The sequence below is a fragment of the Sarcophilus harrisii genome, chromosome 2 (assembly GCF_902635505.1).
Source record: "Sarcophilus harrisii chromosome 2, mSarHar1.11, whole genome shotgun sequence".
Classification (NCBI taxonomy): Eukaryota; Metazoa; Chordata; class Mammalia; order Dasyuromorphia; family Dasyuridae; genus Sarcophilus; species Sarcophilus harrisii.
The window spans coordinates 449,297,842-449,318,549 of NC_045427.1; the positions used below are offsets into that span (position 1 = coordinate 449,297,842).

A 20,708-nucleotide genomic window follows, 5' to 3' on the forward strand; every position below is an offset into this window, starting at 1 on the left:
TGTTTTTTTTTTTTTTTTTAAAGGTGGCCTTCTTTTCACCAACTCTACTGGTTCTCACCCATATTTTGTCTCCCATTTGTTACTTCTCTCTCTCTCTCTCTTCCCCCCCTCTCTCCCTCCTTTTTTCCCTCATCATTATCCATGTTTTCTTTTTGTCCACTCTAGATTTTCTTTTCTCTGATTCATGACCACTGTAATTGTGTATTCTTTTTTTTTTTTTTTTTTTTAATTTAATAGCCTTTTATTTACAGGATATAAACATGGGTAACTTTACAGCATTAACAATTGCCAAACCTCTTGTTCCAATTTTTCACCTCTTACCCCCCCCCCCCCCCCCCTCCCCTAGATGGCAGGATGACCAGTAGATGTTAAATATATTAAAATATAAATTAGATACACGTAATTGTGTATTCTTATTATTTTTTTCTGTATTCCTCATAGAATCAAAACTTCCCAGCTATTCATTCTGAACTTTGTCCTTTGAATAATTTCTGCCACTACCTTGTAGAGCTTGTCCTTTTCATTGTATCTTACTTTCAGCATAGTTCCAATTCTTGCTGGTGACAATGCAACCACTGATCTATACTAATTCCCTGGTTATCCTCTTTTCCCTATTTACCTCAAAAGTACCTCCCTGGGTTCATATTCTCCCACTTCCCTGATGCCATTTGCCCCCATGAGTTCTAGCTCCTTCCTGGGATAGGTTTGGTAGTTTTTTAAAAGTGCCAAATCTCACAGATCACATCCACAAGTTCCCTATCTCCCCATTCATATCTCTCTCTCTCTCTCTCTCTCTCTCTCTCTCTCTCTCTTTCTCTTTCTTTTTTTTGTCTCTGTCTCTCTATATATCTTGCTCACTCATAATGAAATATTGTACCTAAAATTTTTTTTTCCAATTACATTTACATAACTTTAACATTAATTTAAAAATTTTTTTCAGTTCCAAGTTGTCTCCCTCTCCCCTCATTGAAAAGGCAATTTGACATACATGTGCAGTTGCGCAAAGCATAATTTCATGATTATGATTATGAAAAGCCCTCCCCCTGACCCCCCAAAAAGCCAAAAAAAGGTATGCTCCTATCTGCTTTAAGACTCCATCAGTTCTTTTTCTTTCTTTTTTTTTTTGCTAAGGCAATTGGGGTTAAGTGACTTGTCCAGAGTCACACTGATAGGAAATGTGAAGTGTCTGAGGCCAGATTTAAACTTAGGCCCTACTGACTTCAAGGCTGGTGCTCTATCCATTGTACCACCTAGCTGCCCCCATCAGTTCTTTTTCTGGAAGTGAATAGTGTTTTTCATCGTGAGTCTTCCCAGACTTTCTTAGATCATTATATTATTGAGAATAGCTAATTCATTCACATTTGATTATAATAAATATTGTTACTGTCTACAGTGTTGTTCTGTTTCTGCTCACTTCATTTTGCATCAGTTCATATAAATTTTTCCAGGTTTTTCTGAAAGCATCCTACTTGTCATTTCGTACATCACAATAGTATTCCATCATAATCATACCACAACTTGTTCAGCCATTTCTCAATTGATGGGCTTTCACTCAATTTCTAATTCTTTGTTAGTATAAAAAGAGCTGCTATAAATCTTTTTTTTACATATAGGTCTTTTTCTTTAATTTTTTTAATCTCTGGATTACAGACCTAATATTATTATTATTGGATCAAAGGAGGTATGCAAGTTGTATAGTCTTTTGGGCAGAGTTCCCAATTGCTTTTCAGAATTATTGGATCAGTGAACAACAGTGCATCAGTGTCACAATTTTCCTACATTCCTCCAACATTTGTCATTTTTCTTTTTTGTTATGCCAATCTAATAGGTGTGAGGTAGTACTTTGTTTTAATGTATATTTCTCTATACAGTAGTGATTTAGAACTTTTTTTTTATATGCTTATATATAATTTCTTCTGAAAACTTCATATCCATTAACTACCAATTGGGGGAATGACTTGCATTCCTATAAATTTGTCTCTATTTTTTATCTATTTGAGAAATGAGGCCTTATTATGAATAAAATTGTAAAATTTCACCCCAGTTTTCTGCATTCCTTCTAATCTTAGCCACACTGGCTTTGTTTTGTACAAAACTTTTAAATTTAATATTGTCAATTATCCATTTTACATCCTATGATGCTCTCTATCTTTTGTTTGGTCATAAATTCTTCCCTTATTCATAGATAAGACAGGTAAATTATTCCATGTTCTGCTAATATGCTTATGCAATCAGCCCCTCCCCTCCTTTTCAAGTTTAAAATTCAATTTTTTCCTTTTTTTATTCAATAGTATTTGATTTTTCTAATTACATATAAAGATAACTTTCAACATTCATTTTTGTAAGATTTTGAGTTCCAAATTTTTTTCTCTCTTCCCTTCTTTCTCCCCAAGACAGCAAGCAATCCGATATAGGTTTTATATCTATCTATCTATCTATCTATATATACACAATCATTTGAAATATATTTCCATATTAGTCATAACTTATTTCTGAATTAAAAATTTAAACTTAACCACTATGTATGTTGGAGTTTTGCTATCTTCGTTCTATCCTCTGATTTGTTCCCTTCCTGCCCTCAACTTAAGAGTTCTTCATTTTCTGTGTTTAGAAATTCTCTACATTTCTCTTATTTCTTTCATTATAGTATTAAGGTTTTTGATTTGTTATATTCTTCTGGAAGGACCTATGAAGCTTAAAAAAATTTTTTTTTTTAATACTACAATCTGTATTCAATCAGCTCTTTCTTTGGGTATGGCTAGTATTTTTCATCATTAAGTCTTTCAGAATAGTCTTGGATTATTGTATCCCCCCCCCCCCCCCCCCCCCGAGGCAATTGGGATTAAGTGATTTGCCCAGGGTCACACAACTAGGAAGTATTAAGTGTCTGAGGTCCCATTTGAACTCAGGTCCTCCTGACTTTAGGGTGGTGCTCTATCTACTGCACCATCTAGCTGTCCCATCATTGTATTATTGAGGATAATAACAAAGTCATTCACAGCTGATTGTCCCAATTATTGCTATTACTTTGTACAAAGAGATTTCACTTTACTTGAGTTCCTAGAAAACTTTCTAAGTTTTTTTCTGTAAGTATCTTGCTCATCATTTCCCACAGAACAATAATATTCTATTATAATCACATACCATAATTTATTCAGCTATTCTCCAATTGATGGCCTCTTCTCAATTTCCAGTTTTTTGCCCTGAGAAGAGAACTGCTGTAAATATTTTTGTACTTGTCTCTTGGGATTCATGCTTAGTCGCGGTATTTATTAGAGACCGGTGAATCTTAAAGTTGTATCTACATATCCTGTCTTTGAGATTAGTATATTTTGCTTGGATGGTGAGCATGGTTTTTAAACTTTTTTCCCCCTTCTCCTCACTTGTTCATCATCTCTATGTATTTCTATTCCCAGTTCTTTTCTTTTGCTCTTTTGTTTCTTTGGTGAAAATTACCACCTCAAATTCAAGGTGGTTTAAAAAAAAATTTGCCCATTATTTTTGTTATTCAGATAATAAATTCTGTTTTCATAATTTTCATTTCTCTTTTAAACCTCTCAGGAACAGCATGCTTGTGGTTTCATGTTCTCACATTCTAGAGAATCCTCTCTCTCATCAAGTGTTACATGTTTTTTGTTTTGTTTTGTTTTGTTTTGTTTTACAGCATTTATTTATAGATGCCTGAACTTGTTTAAGGTCTTTGAGTTTTTTTCCTGTAATTTTTGGTAATATCAGTCTTTACCCTCTTTTTTTTCTTTTTGCATACTCTGAGTGAGTGCTGAAATCTCCATGGCACTGGAAAGAAGGAACTGGGATTGGAATATAGATTTGATAATTCATATAATTATGATAAGCCTCTGTATTAATTGGGTCCTTAAGTTGGTTAGTATAGCCATAATGCTGATTATTGTATGTTAAGTGGTGAGAGAGGGATAGGCTGTATGAGCTCAGGTTAGGCATTGGTTTATTTATTTTTTTAAACCTTCTTTGGTTTTTCAGGTTTCCTAGACCATGGAGACAACTGAAGTTAATTTATTTATTTTTAATTTTTTTTCCCCTTGAGGCAATTGGAGTTAAATGACTTTCCAGGGTCACCCAGCTAGTGTCTGAGATTAGATTTGAACTCAAGTCCTCCTGACTTCAGGGCTGGTGTTGTATCCATTGCATCATCTAGCTGCCCCTGAAGTTACTTTATTTTTGTGCATAATTTCGATTTCGGAAAGAGAGGTTTGAGAAATCGAGAATTTCAGAAAAAATGTCTAGTCTTTCATTTTCTTGGTCATATGACCTGGCTGTCCAACCCTTTTTAAGAGAAATATTTGTTAGGATTCCTTGTTCTATATGAAGTTGAATAATGTCTGATGAAGGGTTGTATCTTTAAGTAAGCTATGTTAGGCAACACTAGGAAGCACATTGGCATTTTGACATTTTTCCTTTAGATAGTATCCTTTAAGGCTTTTCTTGTTTGAGTTTAAAAAAAAAAAGCAAAGGTGGACTGTTTATTAGCCTAAATTATCTACTATGATAAATGTTTGCTTGGTCTTAATTCTGCACAATGTCAATACATCCACTCTGAATGTAATGGAAAGGGTTAAAGTTTTTTTATTTAGGACTCTAAAGTTCTTACTGTTTTTTCCTCTGACTCTTTGAAGGAGCAAAGTATATTTTTCTGTTTTGCAATTTAAAATTATGTATGGTCAGGAGATTTCATCATTGTTCTCCATTTGTAGAAACAGCATGAAATACTTTCTTCCCAAATACTCTAACTTCCCATTTCTGAACTGCAGACAAAAAGAGGTGAAAATGACCTCAGAGATCATCTAGTTCAATCCTCTCATTTAAGCTTGAGGAAACTGAGGCCAGGAGAAATTGATTTCCCATGATTTCACATATATTCACTTTCTATTATTGAGTGGGTAGGAAAGCTGACTTGAAAACTTTTTATTCCAAATCTAGTGTCCTTTTTTATTACATGTTTTGTTGTTTTTCACATGTTTTATTTGTGTCCAATTCTTTGAGACTTCTTTTGGGGTTTTCTTGGCAAAGATACTGGGATGGTTTGCATTTCCTTCTACACCTCCTTTTACAGTAAGGAAATTGAGGCAGACAGTGTTAAGTGAGTTGCCTACAACCACACAGTGAATGTTTAAGGCCAGATTTGAACTTATTGTTTTCCTGACTCCTGGCCCTGTGTTCTATCTGCTGTACAATCTGTTTAAGTCTGGGTTATTACCCTTCTGTCACTCAGCATGCTTGTAGGCCACTGTTGGCATAAATTTACTCAGGGAATGCAAATTTCTTTACAGTGAGTAATTTTAAATTGATATTGTGTAGTCCTTGTCATCCTGTAGCCACAAAATAATAACTTTCATTTATATGGTACTTAATTTTCTCAAAATTACCCTATAAATACACTTAGATTTTCTAACTTGTCCCATTGTATTACATGATTTAGATAGGGCTTATGTTCTTAAGTTCATTTTACAAAAGAGGAAACTGTGGCCTAGGAAGATTATGATTTTTCCCCATAGACAGAGCCAGGACTAGAAACCACGGTTCTTAGCACCTAGCTTGATGGAGGGTTTTTTCTCCCTCATTAGACCATACTGTATGGGTGTATTTGCTATTTGTAAAATGAGTAACTTACATTAGATGATCACTGAGTTATCTTTTATCTTTAAATCATATGATCTGACCATATGTATGTCTAATCATGGAGTCATAAAATCTCTGAAATGGAAGAGACATTGGGAAACCATATAAGAACTGTCTTTAACAGCCTTCACAAATAGACTTTGAATTCTTTTAGTGAGGATGGTCCAGTTACATTGAGATATCACATTTTTCTTTTCAGTAAACCTACTTATTTGGAAGACTTTCCTTACATTTGTTTCTATTTCTGACCTCTATAATCACCAAAAATTATCTAATTCCTCTTCTATGTGACTATTAGATAATTGAAGGCAACTATCATGTTCTCTTGATCCATATATAGCATGATTTTGAGACTTTTTACTATTATGGTTGTCTGCTTTTGGTTACTCTCCAGCTTAATCAATGTCTTATTTAAAATATGATGCCCATAATTGATCAAAGTACTATATATGTGGTCTTATGAGTGGAGGAGTATTGTGCAGCTCTCATTTCCTTGTTCTTTACCTTGAGCCTGCTTGTATATTCTTTTTGGAATATGTTTTTGTAATATCACAAAATAATTGAAACATTTTAGGGCATTATTATATTAGGGCATTATTATAACTTCTATATAGTTAACATCTTTGGATTCAGATATTTTGATTCACATATTTGATTCACATATTTGGCTGATTCATTTTTTTTGCAATTGAGTTAGATTTTAATCTAATAATTGTATAATATTGGGTATCTTTTGTGAGTAATAGTTACAACTCATATTTATAGTTTAAAGACACTTTTTGCACAACCACATGAAGGATTATAACAGTTGAGGAAACTGAGTACTGGATCCTCAAGCCGTTTTTTGTTGTTATTTCTAACTGGTACTTAATTATTTTGTTTGCTTATTGTAGTTTTTTTTTTTTTTTCTTTCCCTGAGACAGTTGGGATTAATTAATTTGTCCAGGGTCACACAGCTAGGAAGTGTTTAAGTGTCAATTCAGATTTGACTTCAGGGCTGGTGCTTTATCCACCTAGCTGCCCCTTATTGTTTTTTAAAGAAGAAACAAAGTTTATCCTAGCTTCCTCAAGGTGGAAGTGTGTTTTCTAAGAAGTATCTAGACAGTTTTGAAGTATTCATCTTTTATTGTTTGTCTTATTTTCATATTCAAGATAATTTGATAAATGCTGATTAACATCAAATTAAAAATTTGATGAAGAGGAGAAAGCTATTTTACTGGCATACTCTATCCCTTGTAGGAATTAGATTTATTTAATAGATATAGAATAGAATAGAAGCCTATAAAATTCTTGAAAGTTGCACATTCCCACTTTTTACCTTTTATATTTGAAATAAACATTCTTGTATCATCTAAGCAGTCTGGGGAATGTAGGTATTCTCACTCTAATAGCATACATAATCTTTGTTGGTGAGCTGAGTCATCAGTGAAAGGCTTTGCAGTATAATGGAAAGAGTAGTGTATCTGGAGTCAGAGGACCTGAAAACATTGGCCTATATCACAGGTCAAACTAGCAACCCTGACATGCCAAAGATATCATTAGGAAATATTTAACAAAACAAATGTAAATGTAGTATGACATAATACTAATTTGTGGTTTTCTACATCAATATGTAGCTGCAGTAGTCCATTTCCATTTGATGTGAACACTACTGAGATGACCTGTAAGTCTCTTTCTAGCTTTAAATCATTCTCTCATCTTATGATCAGGTGTTTTAAGAGTTATGAAATATCCTAGAAACTTAGCCCCTACTTGTATAAAAATCTTTTGTAGGAGATAGAACTATAGCCTCTTTTTGTTGTTGTTTTAATTTTAGTTTAATTCACCATTACATTGAATTCCCAATCTCTATATTTATGCCCACCTGCATTTTTGATTTCCTTCACAAGCTAATTGTACAATATTTCAGAGTCTGATTCTTTTTGTACAGCAAATTAACGGTTTGGTCATGTATACTTATTATGTATCTAATTTATATTTTAATATATTTAACATCTACTGGTCATCCTGCCATCTGGGGGAGGGGGTGGGGGGTAAGAGGTGAAAAATTGGAACAAGAGGTTTGGCAATTGTTAATGCTGTAAAGTTACCCATACATATAACCTGTAAATAAAAGGCTATTAAAAAATTAAAAAAAATAATTTTAGTTTAATTTTATTCTTTTTGCAAGGCAATTGGGGTTAAGTAACATGCGCAGGGTCACGTAGTACATGTTGTGTCTGAGGTATATTTGAACTCAGGTCCTCCTGACTTCAGGGCCATCTAGCTGACTAAATCATAGTCTTTTTAGAGTTGAAAGGGACCTCATCTGGCCAAACAATTTAAGTCATTAGTACTGTCTACAATATCCCAAAGAAGTGGTTATTTTAATATCAGCTTGATAGAGAATTCACTAGCTCTCCCCAAGCTCATTTTATTTGACTGTTTTTCCTTATTGTAAGGTAAAATTTGCTTCTCTGAACACTCTTATCACCTATATGAACCTTAGTTCTGTCTGGAGACACACCAAATCTAATGTCTTTTCTAAATGATAAACCTTCAGAAATTTGAAGACAGATATTTAGAACTGTCTTAAGTCTAAACATTCCTAGTCCCTTAAATAAATCTTTGGATAGCATGATCTTGAGGCTCTTCCTTATCCTGGTCCTTCTTCTTTGAAAGTTTGTTTATGCTGATACTAAAGCATGGTGTTCAGAATTGTGCATTGTACTTGAAAAACAAGGAAAAGAGTACTTTTGGATTTTATAATGTTGTATAATCATATAATGTCAGACCCAGAAGGGACCTTAGTCTATCTACTTCTAACTCCTTCATATTTAAGAAAATTGGGGTTTAGAGAGATAACGTCTGACTCTGGATCATGTACTTCTTTTAATGCTACCTAAGATAATATATTATCTCTTTTGGCTACCATTTTTCTGTTGACTCATAGTGAACTTTGCAAATAACTAGCACTTACTGATATTTTAAAAACTAAGTTTTTTATTAGAAATTTAAAACTGAACATTAACAAAAAGCTAAATTTGTTTAATAACTTTAAATGATAATTAATTTCAACAACAAAACTTTTTTATTATAGCTTTTTACTGATAAAACATATGCATGAGTAATTTTTTTTCAACATTGATCCTTGCAAAAACTTTCATTCCAACTTTTCCCCTCCTTCCCTCCACTTCCTCCCCTAGATGGCAAGTATTCCTATACATGTTAAATATGTTAAAGAATATGTTAAATACAATATATGTATACTTATTTATATAGTTGTTTTGCTACACAAGAAAAATCGGATTTAAAAAGAAGGGAAAAATAACCTGGGAAGAAAAACAAAAATGTAAGCAAACAATAACAGAAAAAGTGTAATGCTATGTTGTGGTCCACACTCATTTCCCAGTGTTTTTTTGCTGGGTTGTAGCTGGTTCTGTTCATTTCTGATCAATTGGAACTGATTTGGATCCTCTCATTGTTGAAGATAACCACTTCCATTAGAACTGATCCTACCATTACACACCTCTCAGATTGGTTAAAATGACAGAAAAAGATGACAAATGTTGGAGGGGATGTGGGAAAACTGGGACACTGCATTGTTGGTGGAGTTGTGAATAGATCCAAACATTCTGGAGCGCAATTTGAAACTATGTTCAAAAAGTTATCAAACTGTACACACCCTTTGATCCAGCAGTGTTACTACTGGGTTTATATTCCAAAGAAATATTAAAACTTTTTAAAAGTCTAGAGAACACTGTGATTGTAGAAGTAACTTTGAGTTGAGGTAGCTGTATATTAGGATAAAAGTTTCTGTTTTTAATTTCTGATAAATCATTTGGAATTGAAAGAAGGCCTTCTTTGATCTTGTTTAAGATTTGTTACCAGATGGATTAACAGAATAAAGAGGGAGGATGAGTCAGAATACATATTATTGCTACAAAATGTTAAGTTAGTGTCTAAGGATCTTTGAATTTTTATATTGTCTCTCTCTGAATCAAGCTGTTATTAATTTTCGAATGGAATAATATAAAATATTTGCCTTAGCTCCATCAGGTGAAAACCAGCTAATTTCCTGTTGTATATATTTCCTTAAAATGTAAGAAACAAACTCATGTTTGTATGAGGTATTTATATTAGTCTGTTAATGCTCCTGACAAATTGAGATTGAATGACTTCATTTCCATTGTTAAGATCTGCCCTTATTGAACCAGAAACTCTTTGGAAATAACATACCATATTTAAACTGCTGAGAATTATATAGGGGGATTTTAGTACTGGTGCTAATTTGTATTAAGTAGCTGGACCTATCATCACACTTATATCCTTCAAATTTGGGATTTCTCCCAGTACTTAAGACAGTGATCTATAAACAGTAGGCACTTAAGTTTTTTTTTTTTTTTTTAAATTTAATAGCCTTTTATTTACAGGTTATATGTATGGGTAACTTTACAGCATTGATAATTGCCAAACCTCTTGTTCCAATTTTTCACCTCTTACCCCCTCACCCCCTCCCCCAGATGGCAGGATGACCAGTAGATGTTAAATATATTAAAATATAAATTAGATACACAATAAGTATACATGACCAAACCGTTATTTTGCTGTACAAAAAGAATCAGACTCTGAAATATTGTACAATTAGCTTGTGAAGGAAATCAAAAATGCAGGTGGGCATAAATATAGGGATTGGGAATTCAATGTAATGGTTTTTAGTCATCTCCCAGAGTTCTTTCTCTGGGCATAGCTGGTTCAGTTCATTACTGCTCCATTGGAGATGATTTGGTTGATCTCATTGCTGAGGATGGCCAGGTCCATCAGATCCGGTTATCATATAGTATTGTTGTTGAAGTATCTAATGGTCTTCTGGTCCTGCTCATTTCACTCAACATCAGTTCGTGTAAGTCTTTCCAGGCCTTTCTGAAATCATCCTGTTGGTCATTTCTTACAGAACAGTAATATTCCATAATATTCATATACCACAATTTATTCAGACATTCTCCAACTGATGGGCAACCACTCAGTTTCCAGTTTCTAGTCACTACAAAGAGGGGCACTTAAGTTTCTTGGTAATGTTATCAAAGAGGTAAATAATTGGCTTTTTATAATTTTGATCTTAATTTGTCTCCTGATTTGTTAAGGGTTTTGTAAAAGTTAGTAACATACTTCTATAAGTGATTTTTAGTTTACAAAGCACTTTTAACACTTTTGTAAAGTAGGTATTGTGGATTTTATCATTCTCATTTTATAGATGGAGAAACTGAAAGTAAGGAAGATTTTTATTTTTATTTTTTGTTCAAAAATTTTTAATCTCAATGCATAAAATGTAACTACCATTTCTGTTACTGAAGTACCTTCTTGTAGCTTTTTTTTTTTTTTTTTTTTTTGGTTAGTACTTCTGGAATTTCTTTTGATATTGTTACTCTTCTATTTGCTATAAGATATCTGCCATTGTTTCTATCTTCTGTACATGCCTTTGGAATATAAAGTGGTCAATATGCTGTACGTTGATATCTTATTAGATGTTTACCTCTTTCACTAGAATAATTTTTGTTGGCAAAACTTCATTCTTTAGGGCATTCATGAGTTTATTTCCCCTGTATAATGTTAACCTACTCTATCTGTAAATTATTTGAAACAATTCTCTCAAAATCTAGAGTGTGCATCTATCTCTGGCTTTTCTCTTCTTCCATATCATAAATATACAAATGGAATGGTCATATTTTCCCAAAGTTCTCATCATTTCTGTTTTGCCACTTTACCACCAATAGGTCTGAATCAGACCCAAACTGTTAGTTCTACCTGTTCTTTTCAAAAGCAAAATCATCAAAGAAGCTTACTAATTTGTCATCTGCTGTGAGCAGAGTTATATAGCTCCAGACATGGTCTTAACCTTCCATTATTACAGTATCCTGCCACAAGTTTCTGATGTTGAGGAAGATTTTTAAACTGTTGGCTCATGTGACCAGAAAGTTTTAGAGTCATGGCTTAAAATGTGGTCCCTTGATGCTAGTAATTATAGTAATGGCATTATGGCATTGACACTTCAGTTCAACAAACATTTATTGCATCCATATTGTATATACAGTACTATAGTAGGTATTGTTTATTTAAAAAAATGATCAAATCTGCCTGCAAATTTATTTTCTGTTCTAAAGGATAATAATATATATAGTACTAAGTTGCAGAGAACATACTGATCTGTATTGATAGAGGAAATTTCAGAGGACATCCCTTTTAATTATGAAATTACATTTCCAGCCCTTATCCCTATAATTTGTTCACAAATAAGGATGATATAAAGCTTAGTGTGAAGGTAAAAGGAAGTGTTCTAGTCAGAGTAATCTAGGAAAATTTGAGATGGGAGAGAAACATTTTAGAGGGAATTAGGACAAAAATTCATAAAAGGTGATACTTCATCCTGAACCTTGAATGATTTTAAAAAGGCAAAATTGAGTGCTTTTAAGGCATGAAGATCAGCATTGATTCATAGAAGTGGGCAATGGCAAATCAAATTCAGGGAATAGTTTATTGTCCATTTCAGTTGGAAGGTATGATGCGGGAAGAGGAGTAGTTGAAATGTCAGGAAATTTGGTGTCAGATTGTAGAGAGCCTTAAAATTATGTGATAGATACTTTTGTATTTTACCCTATAAGCAATTGGAGATCCACTGAAAGAAAGTTTTGGAAAGGTAATATGGTTAGAGATTTTAAATTAGGAAGACAGTTTTGGCAGCTGTGTGAAGGATAGATTGGATTGAGCAGAGATTAGATTCAGGAAGACAAATATAGGAGGGGACATATGCAGCAGAATGCAAGCAAAGGTAGAATAATTGGAATTTGGCAACTCATGGGAGAGAAAAAGAAGAGACAGGGAGACTTGTGCATGTGCGCACATCCACACACATAGAGAATAGTTTTAGCTGATTCTAAAGGATGGAGTCTAGGTGCATAGGAGGATAATAATGTCATCAAGAGACTTAGGAAGTTTGTGGAAAGAGCATGTTTATGGAGGAGGATGAGTTTAGTTTTAGACTTCTAGTTAATCTCTCTACTTCCATATTCTTTGCTCTTCAAATCCATCAATAATTGCCATTTTGAGAAAAAAGCACATGTTACTTCACTGTTCAAACTTAAATGGCTCCTTACTGCTTCTGGGGTAAAATAAAAAGAGCTTTCTCTGGCATTTAAAGTCCTTCTCAGTCTGGTCCCATTCTGACTTTCTGGACTCATTGCCATTTGCTCCCTTTTACTCATTTTAATGATCCTGCCATACTGGACTACTTAGCATTCCCTCTTGATACTCTTTCTTCCATCTTGCATAGACTTTCTTCCCTTTGCATAGGTTGTCCCTTTATATTTGGGATGCTCTTTTTTCTTTGCATCTTAAAACCTTCTAGTTCCCTCCAAGGCTCAATTCAGCAGCCTCTTTAACAATCCTTTCCTGATTTCTCTAATTATATCTACCAACTCCATATTAACATCATGTTATATAAATTTAACAAGCATATATCTCATGTTTACTTATATACATATCTTTCAAATAGCATAAGGTCAATGAGAGGACTATCTCACTAGCAAATTGTCTGGTATATAGTAGGTATTTAATAATAAATGCTGACTGTTTGAGGTGCTTGGAGGACATTGGTGTGGAAGAGACTAGTAGACATTTGGATTTGTAGAAATGAATTTCATGAAAGAGATTAGGATTGTGTGTATATATATATATATATATATATATATATATATATGTAGTTAGATAGATATAGATATATAGATATAGATATAGATATAGAAGAGTTCTGGAATCTCGGAATTTCAAGGGATCTTAGAGATTCAGTCCAACCTATATCTGGACAAAAACCCACCCTTCATTATACTCAATAAGCCATAATCTAGCATTGCTTTAAAAGACCTGTATGGGGTTCTGGAAGAATTAGTGCCTCTGATGTGAGAGTTTGCTGAGCCCTTTTCTTTTTTTTTTAATTTTAATTTTTTAATTATTTTTTAAATTAAAGTTTTTTATTTACAAAACATGCATGGGTAATTTTTCAACATTGACCCTTGCAAAACCTTTTGTTCCAAATTTTTCCCACCTTGCCTCCACCCCACCTCCTAGATGGCAGGTAGTCCAATACATGTTAAATATGTTATTATATATGTTAAATCCAATATATGTATACATAGTTATATAGTTATCCTGCTTCACAAGAAAAATTGGATCAAGAAGGAAAAAATAACAGAGAAAGAAAACAAAATGCAAGCAAACAATAACAAAAATAGTGAAAATGCTATGTAGTGGTCCATACTCAGTTCCCACTGTTCTTTTTCTGGGTATAGATGGTTCTCTTTATCACTGAACCATTGGAAGTGGTCTGAATCATCTGCTGAGCCCTTTTCAGGGAAGATCATCCACTTTTGATATCTACCTTCACTTACCTCTCACCTATGGCTCCAAAAAGCTGTAGCATGAATAACATCTAATAAAGCCATCTCATTATATGGGCTATCACTGGTTGAGGGTAACCTTGGTACTACAACCTAATATTGAGTTAGCTGGGTGTCAAAGATAACTTTGAATGCTAAGCATTTGAAGACTTCCTCTACTAGAATGGAAGGATGAGAACAATTTGTTTTAATAGTGGCTGAAGCAGGGACTATGGAACACTTTGAGCTTGGTCAAACATCAAAGATGCCAAGATCACCTACTGCATCTTGGACCATTGCCAGTCATCTTGACTTTTTTGTCTTGCCACTGGACTTCATGGCTCTGTAAAAGAGAGTACAACTCAGCCTTACTTAAATCCAGTTCACAGTTAAGGCATCATCCCATGATGTCATTGATCCGCTTCAAAATGAAGGACAAACAATGAAGGCCAGTAGTCAAAAGGAACCTGCTGCTTCCTGAAACATTTATTCCACTTTTATATATGATGTAATTATTGGGAGCTTTTCCCTTACTTAGTAGGCATTTATTATGCATTTGCTGTGTGCTGGACACTGTCTTAGGCATTGATGATAGTAATAAAAGTAGTCCCTGTCCTTAAAGAGCTTGCATTCTGGTGGGGAAACAGCACATATGCAGATGAGTGTATACAAAATATAAGGGATAGGGACTGACTGTACCTGTGGTATATAAATAATTCTTTGGTGAGGAAACTTCCTCTATCAATGCAATTTTGCATCTTCTAGGAAATATTAATGGGTTATCTAGAGTATTGAGAAATGTAGTGAATTGCTTGATGTAGCTACATAGTGGTTATGTATTTGTCTGGAGTGAGATTTGAATCCAGGTTCTGAGATTAATTTTTTAATGGCATTTCCCCCCAATTATATCCATTCATTTTTCCTTGGTTCGATAGTTCTGAAATTTTGCCAGATATTCCTTGGGGTTTTAATTTTGGGATCTCTTTCAGGAAGTATCTGGTGAATTCTTTCAAAGATTATTTTACCTTCTGATTCCGATATCCAGGCAGTTCTCTTTGATGATTTACTGAAAAATAGTGTCTAGGCTCCTTTTTTCATCATAGTTTTCAGGGAGCCCAATAATCCTTAGATTGTCTCTCCTAGATTTATTTTCCAGGTCAGTTGTTTTCCCCACTTGGGTATTTTATATTTTTTCTATTTTTTCGCTTGACTTATTCTTGTTGTCTCATTGAGTCATTCATTTCCATTTGTTAGTTTTGAATTTTAGTGAATTATTTTCTTTTTTTACTTCTTGTATTTGTCCAATTGAACTTTTAAATGTGTTGTTTTGTTCTATGAATTTTTTTTTTTCCCCATTTCACAAATTCTGTTTTTTAAGGAATTATTTTCTTTTTCTGTTTCACAAATTCTGTTTTTCTGGGAGTTGTTTTCTTTTTTCATTTTATCAAATCTATCTTTTAATGAGTTATATGCCTTTTCCAAACCCTCTTGCTAAATTTTCATTTCCTCATTTTTCTTCTATCTCTCTTTTAAGATCCTTTTAAATTTCTTCTAGGAGAGCCTTGTGTGATGGGGATCAGGTTATATCATCTTTTGGGGTGATCTGCCTTTAGTCTTCTCAGGGTTTGAATCTGTTCTTCTCTTTTACCATAGAAATTCTATTGCCAGAGTTGTCTTTGCCTGTTTTACTCATTTTTTAAAAAAAAGTTAAGGTTTGCTTTTAGGGCAGGGGAGATTTTTCAAGCTTCCTTTATAAGCAGCCTGGCTTTGCTGGGTCAGTGTTGACTCATTCCTGGTGCTGGGTGGGCATGGCCAGATCCTGTGAGATTCTGGTGTTTGGGGTTCATTATTTACCTTTTGCGTTTGTGTTGGGTGTTTTCTAACTTCTCTGCTGAACAATGGGCTTGCAACCAGGGCAGAGTAGCCAACACTGCTATAGATTCCTTTCTATAGATTCTCTTGTCACACAGAGTCTGCACTGCTCTGGGACTCTGTGCTTTGTGTGCTGGCATCTGTGTTCAGCCTGCTTACACTTGGCCTGCCTTTTGCCAATCCTGATTAAAACGGACCTTTTCTGGCAATCTTCGAAATTATCTTCTACTGGCAATTTGTCGCACTCCCAATTTTCATGGATTCTGCCGATCCAGAGCCAATTCAGTGGCTAGATTTGCTAATTGGTCTGAGGGTTGTAGGAGGTCAGAAGGAAACGTGAGTCCTCTCCACCATCTTGGCTCTGCCCCCCATATTCATTCATTTTTACAAGATTCTGAATTCCAAATTTTCTCCTTCCCTCCCTTTGCTTCCCAAAATGACAGGCAATTTGATTTAGATTATATTTGCGTCACATAAAACATTTTCGTACTAGTTACAATTGTGAAACAGGGAACAGATCAAAAGGAAAAAAAGAATTGGAAAAAATAAAGTGAAAAAAGTGCTTTGATAATATTCAAAGTACAACAGTTCTTTATCTGGATGTGGATAGTATTTTTCATTGTGAATCCTTTGTAATTATCTTGGATCATTATATTTCTGGGAAGAACTAAATTACTCATAGTTGGTCATCTCACACAGTATTGCTGATATGTTACTGACACAATGTTTCCCTTGTTCTTCTCATTTACTTTGTTTCAGTTTGTGCAAGTCTTTCCAGGTTTTTCTGAAATCTGCCTACTCATTATTTTTTTATTGCAGTAGTATTCCATTACATTTATATACCACAACTGCTTCAGCCATTCCCCAATTGATGGGCATTCCCTCAATTTCTAATATTTTACCATCATAAAAAGGACTGCTTTAAATATTTTTTGGATATTTATGTGCAATTATTTGTACATTTTTATTTGATCTCTTTGGGATATAAACTTAGTAGTGGTATTGTTGGATCAAAGGGTGTGTAGAGTTTGATTATTTTGGGTCATAATTCCAAGTTGTACTTCACAATGTTTGAATCAATTCACAACTCCTCCAGTAGTACATTAGTGTCTCAATTTTCTCACATCCTCTCCAGATTTGTCATTGATTTTTCTTTTTTTTGTCATATTAGCCAATCTAATAGCTAATACTTCAGAAATTTCTCTATTTGAAAGTGATTTAGAACACTTCTTCATATGACTAGGTAACTTGATTTCTTCATCTGAAAACTTTGGGCTCTGAGTTTTTATACTATATTATGCTGACCCTCTTGAGAAGCAAAATATATATAAAACAAATACAAAGTAATTTTGCATGTAGGCATTAATAGGCAAGGGAATTTGTGTAGGTCTCATATAGCTCATTGAGCTGAGTTTACAGGGAAACTCCAGATTCAAAGAGGGTATGATATGGAGTGAATTTATTCAAAGTATGTAGAAGGAGGACAACAGTAAGTGCAGTGTCACAAAAAAGGAAATGTAATGTCATGTGAAGAAGTGTAAGAAGACCATTATGAATTGTAGGATGTGTGGAAGATGTTAATGTATAATAAAGTAGTTCCCATCGTCCTCTCTCTGGGTGTAGCTGATTTACTGAACAATTGGAATTGGTTTGAATCATCTCATTGTTGAAGAGAGCCACATCCATCAGAGTTGATCATTTTATAATCTTGTTGTTGCCTTGTATAATGATCTCTTGGTTCTGCTTGTTTCACTTAGCATCAGTTCATGTAAGTCTCTCCAAGCAATCTTTGAAATCATCCTACTGGTCATTTCTTACAGAACAATAATATTCCATAACATTCATATACTATAATTTATTCACCATTCTCCAATTGATGAGGATCCATTCAGTTTCCAGTTTGTAGCCATTGCGAAAAAGGCTGCCACAAACATTTTTGCACATGTGGGTCCCTTTTCCTTTTTTAAGATCTCTTTGGGATATAATCCCAATAATAACTGCTGGATCAAAGGGTATGCACAGTTTGATAATTTTTTAAACATAGTTCCAAATTGCTCTCCAGAATGATTGAATTCATGGAAGGTGGATTTCAAGGACCAAGTAGGGAATTGGCTTTGAGGAAGTAGATATAGCTATTATAGATTATGACTGGAAGTTGAGAAGTATTCCAAGACAGTATCTTGTGGGGAAGGCAGGGTCAAGGGAACTTTTGTTTTTAAGTATAATAGACTTTGAATATATTTAGAGTCAGTATAGAAAAAGCCAGGCAGAGATTCGAAATTAGAGAGTGAATAAATAATTAATTGGACAAACTCTAGAAGTAAATGGAAAGGGTTTGCCTTAGCAAGGAGAAGAGTGTGTGAGATGTAGAATAAAAGAGAAAGTACTTTATGAAGTCGTGGAATAGTTTTGAGGTATGAAACAGGGAGAGATGAGCAAATAAGCAAGTATTTCTAATTTACAAATAAAGAATTTGGGATTAACCAGAGGTCATGCAAATTATCCATAATTCTATGATAATTTGTGATGTCTAGGTATTATATGTCTTGAATCTGGTCTTCTGACTCCCAAATTCAGTGTTTCATAAGGAAGGAAGGAAAGCAATAAGTATTTAGTATTTAGTAAGCACCTACTGTGTGCCACACTGTGTTAAAATGTTTTATAAATATTATCTCACTTGATCTTCACCACATTGGGAAGTGAGTGCTATTATCATCTCCATTTTACAGTGGCAAATTGAGGTTAAATGATTTGCCAGGATCACTCTTAAATTTCTGAAACCTAGTTTGAACTTTCTGACTCTGTACCCATTGCTCATTCCATTGCACCACTAGCTGCTTTATTTAAATAGTACCTAAAACAAATCAGTTTGGTCGATTCATACATCAGTGTTTACATTGATTATGGCTTGGTAGAAAGAATATACTGGATCTATAGTTAAAAGACTCAGATTCAAATATTCATTCTGGTATTTATTTAGTCTGTGACCTTGGGCAAGCCATGTAATTATTGGGTCTCTATTTACTCATCTGTAAAATGAGTTGTTAGATAATCTCAGAAGACCTTTCTTGTTTCAAGTCATAAGTCATTTGTCTTGGGATCTGACCAAACTCCCCAACTCTGAGATTCTGTAATTTTCACAGTTAAGATATAGAGCTCAGTTCATAGATTTAATTAAAAAAAATTTTTAACCTTTTGAAAAACTTTTTTGAGGAAATTTCTAACAAAATTGAAACTTAATGCACCAGGTAAAATGAGTATATACGTGTGAATGTGTGTGTCTATCTCTACATAAAATGGGTGTGTATGTAAAATTCTTCTTTTCTTTTTTATATAATTCATGTTGTTACTGTTGTTTTTGTTGTTGTTTGCGTGTCTGACCTTTTATGACTCCATTTTCTTGGCAAAGATATAGTGGTTTTCTATTTCTTTCTTTAGCTCATTTTACAGATGAGGAAACTGAGGCAAACAGTTGACTATGTGACACAGTGTCACACAGCTAATAAGTCTGTGAGGCCAAATTTGAACTCAGGAAGATAAATCCAGACTTGGTATTTTATCCATTGCATCATCTAGCTGCCTCTCTGCAGTTCATAGGTTAAAAAAAAAAATCTCTGACGAACTCTTTTTTTTTTATAGTAGAGAAGAAAAGTTAAGCAAATTTGTCAGTTTGTTATTAAAAAATTTTTGTATCTTAAAGTATTTGGTTAATCTTTTTGTTTTTGTGTCACTTTTGTTTCTGAATATATCCCTCCTTTATCACCTACCTAATGAGCCATGTTCAGTAACAGAGTAAAAAGACAGAACAAGAAGTTCAGCAAAACTAATTAATTCATCATCTAAGTCTGATAAAATGAGAGGTTCAATGACTTATACAAGAAGAGGTAGAATTTGAACTGTGGTCTTTTGTGAACTGTGGATTTCCAATTCATTGCTTTTTCTGATTCAGTATGCAACTCCTCTACATTACATTTATTTTAAGAAATATGACCTGGCTAAAAGTTGTAAATGGCACTTTAACTTTTCAAAAAATGTATCTGTTTTTTCTTTAGTGTTCACCTGTGTACTTCTTTCACATTTGAAGATGGTGAAGTTGGATATTCACACTTTGGCTCATCACCTGAAGCAGGAACGACTCTATGTGAATTCAGAGAAACAATTGATCCAGAGGCTAAATGCAGATGTACTTAAGACTGCTGAGAAGTTGTACCGCACAGCATGGATTGCCAAGCAGCAGAGGATCAACTTGGATCGGCTTATCATAACAAGGTATAAATGTAATTGAATTCTTAATATTTATGATAGACAGCATTTCTTTTCTACTTCTGAATTGTTTGGCATACCAAATGAATATCCTTTAGACATGTTACCAATATTCTTTATCAGCATCAAGGTGGCTGTAGCAGAACTGGTTGTTCCATGCTAGCCTAGAACTTGTGCCCTTCTATTTTATTTTCCCCCGGAACTTTTGCTGTAACACATATGTTTGACTTATCATATAATAAAATTATTCACATACCATTATATGGTCATTAAAAAAAAATCCCATGAGATTGCTTACTTCTTCTTTAGTACTTGCTATGTGGGGTTTTGATTTATGGGCAAGTTTATATATTCTATTTTATATGTAGAAATATTCCTTTTTTGGTGTTCACTGAGTTTAGAATTAAAAGAAACCAGCAATAAAAGTTCATATAGGCCTAATTTGAATTAACTCTTTCTTTTCTTAAGTGCACAAAGCAAAATGAAAAATCTAATTTTTCATAAATGATA

The 20,708-nt window shown here is 33.8% G+C and overlaps 1 protein-coding gene across 8 annotated transcripts in view; it reads left to right on the forward strand.

The window, feature by feature from the left end:
* Nucleotides 1–20,708, forward strand: part of GAPVD1 (GTPase activating protein and VPS9 domains 1) — an 84,021-nt gene that overhangs the window by 8,472 nt on the left and 54,841 nt on the right. For all 8 annotated transcript variants that reach the window (XM_023494123.2, XM_031954298.1, XM_031954299.1 and 5 more), the window contains exon 2: nucleotides 19,988–20,204. In XM_023494123.2, the coding sequence (XP_023349891.1) occupies nucleotides 20,020–20,204 (185 nt within the window). In that variant the 5' untranslated portion in view covers nucleotides 19,988–20,019. The remainder of the gene's footprint in view (nucleotides 1–19,987; nucleotides 20,205–20,708) is intronic.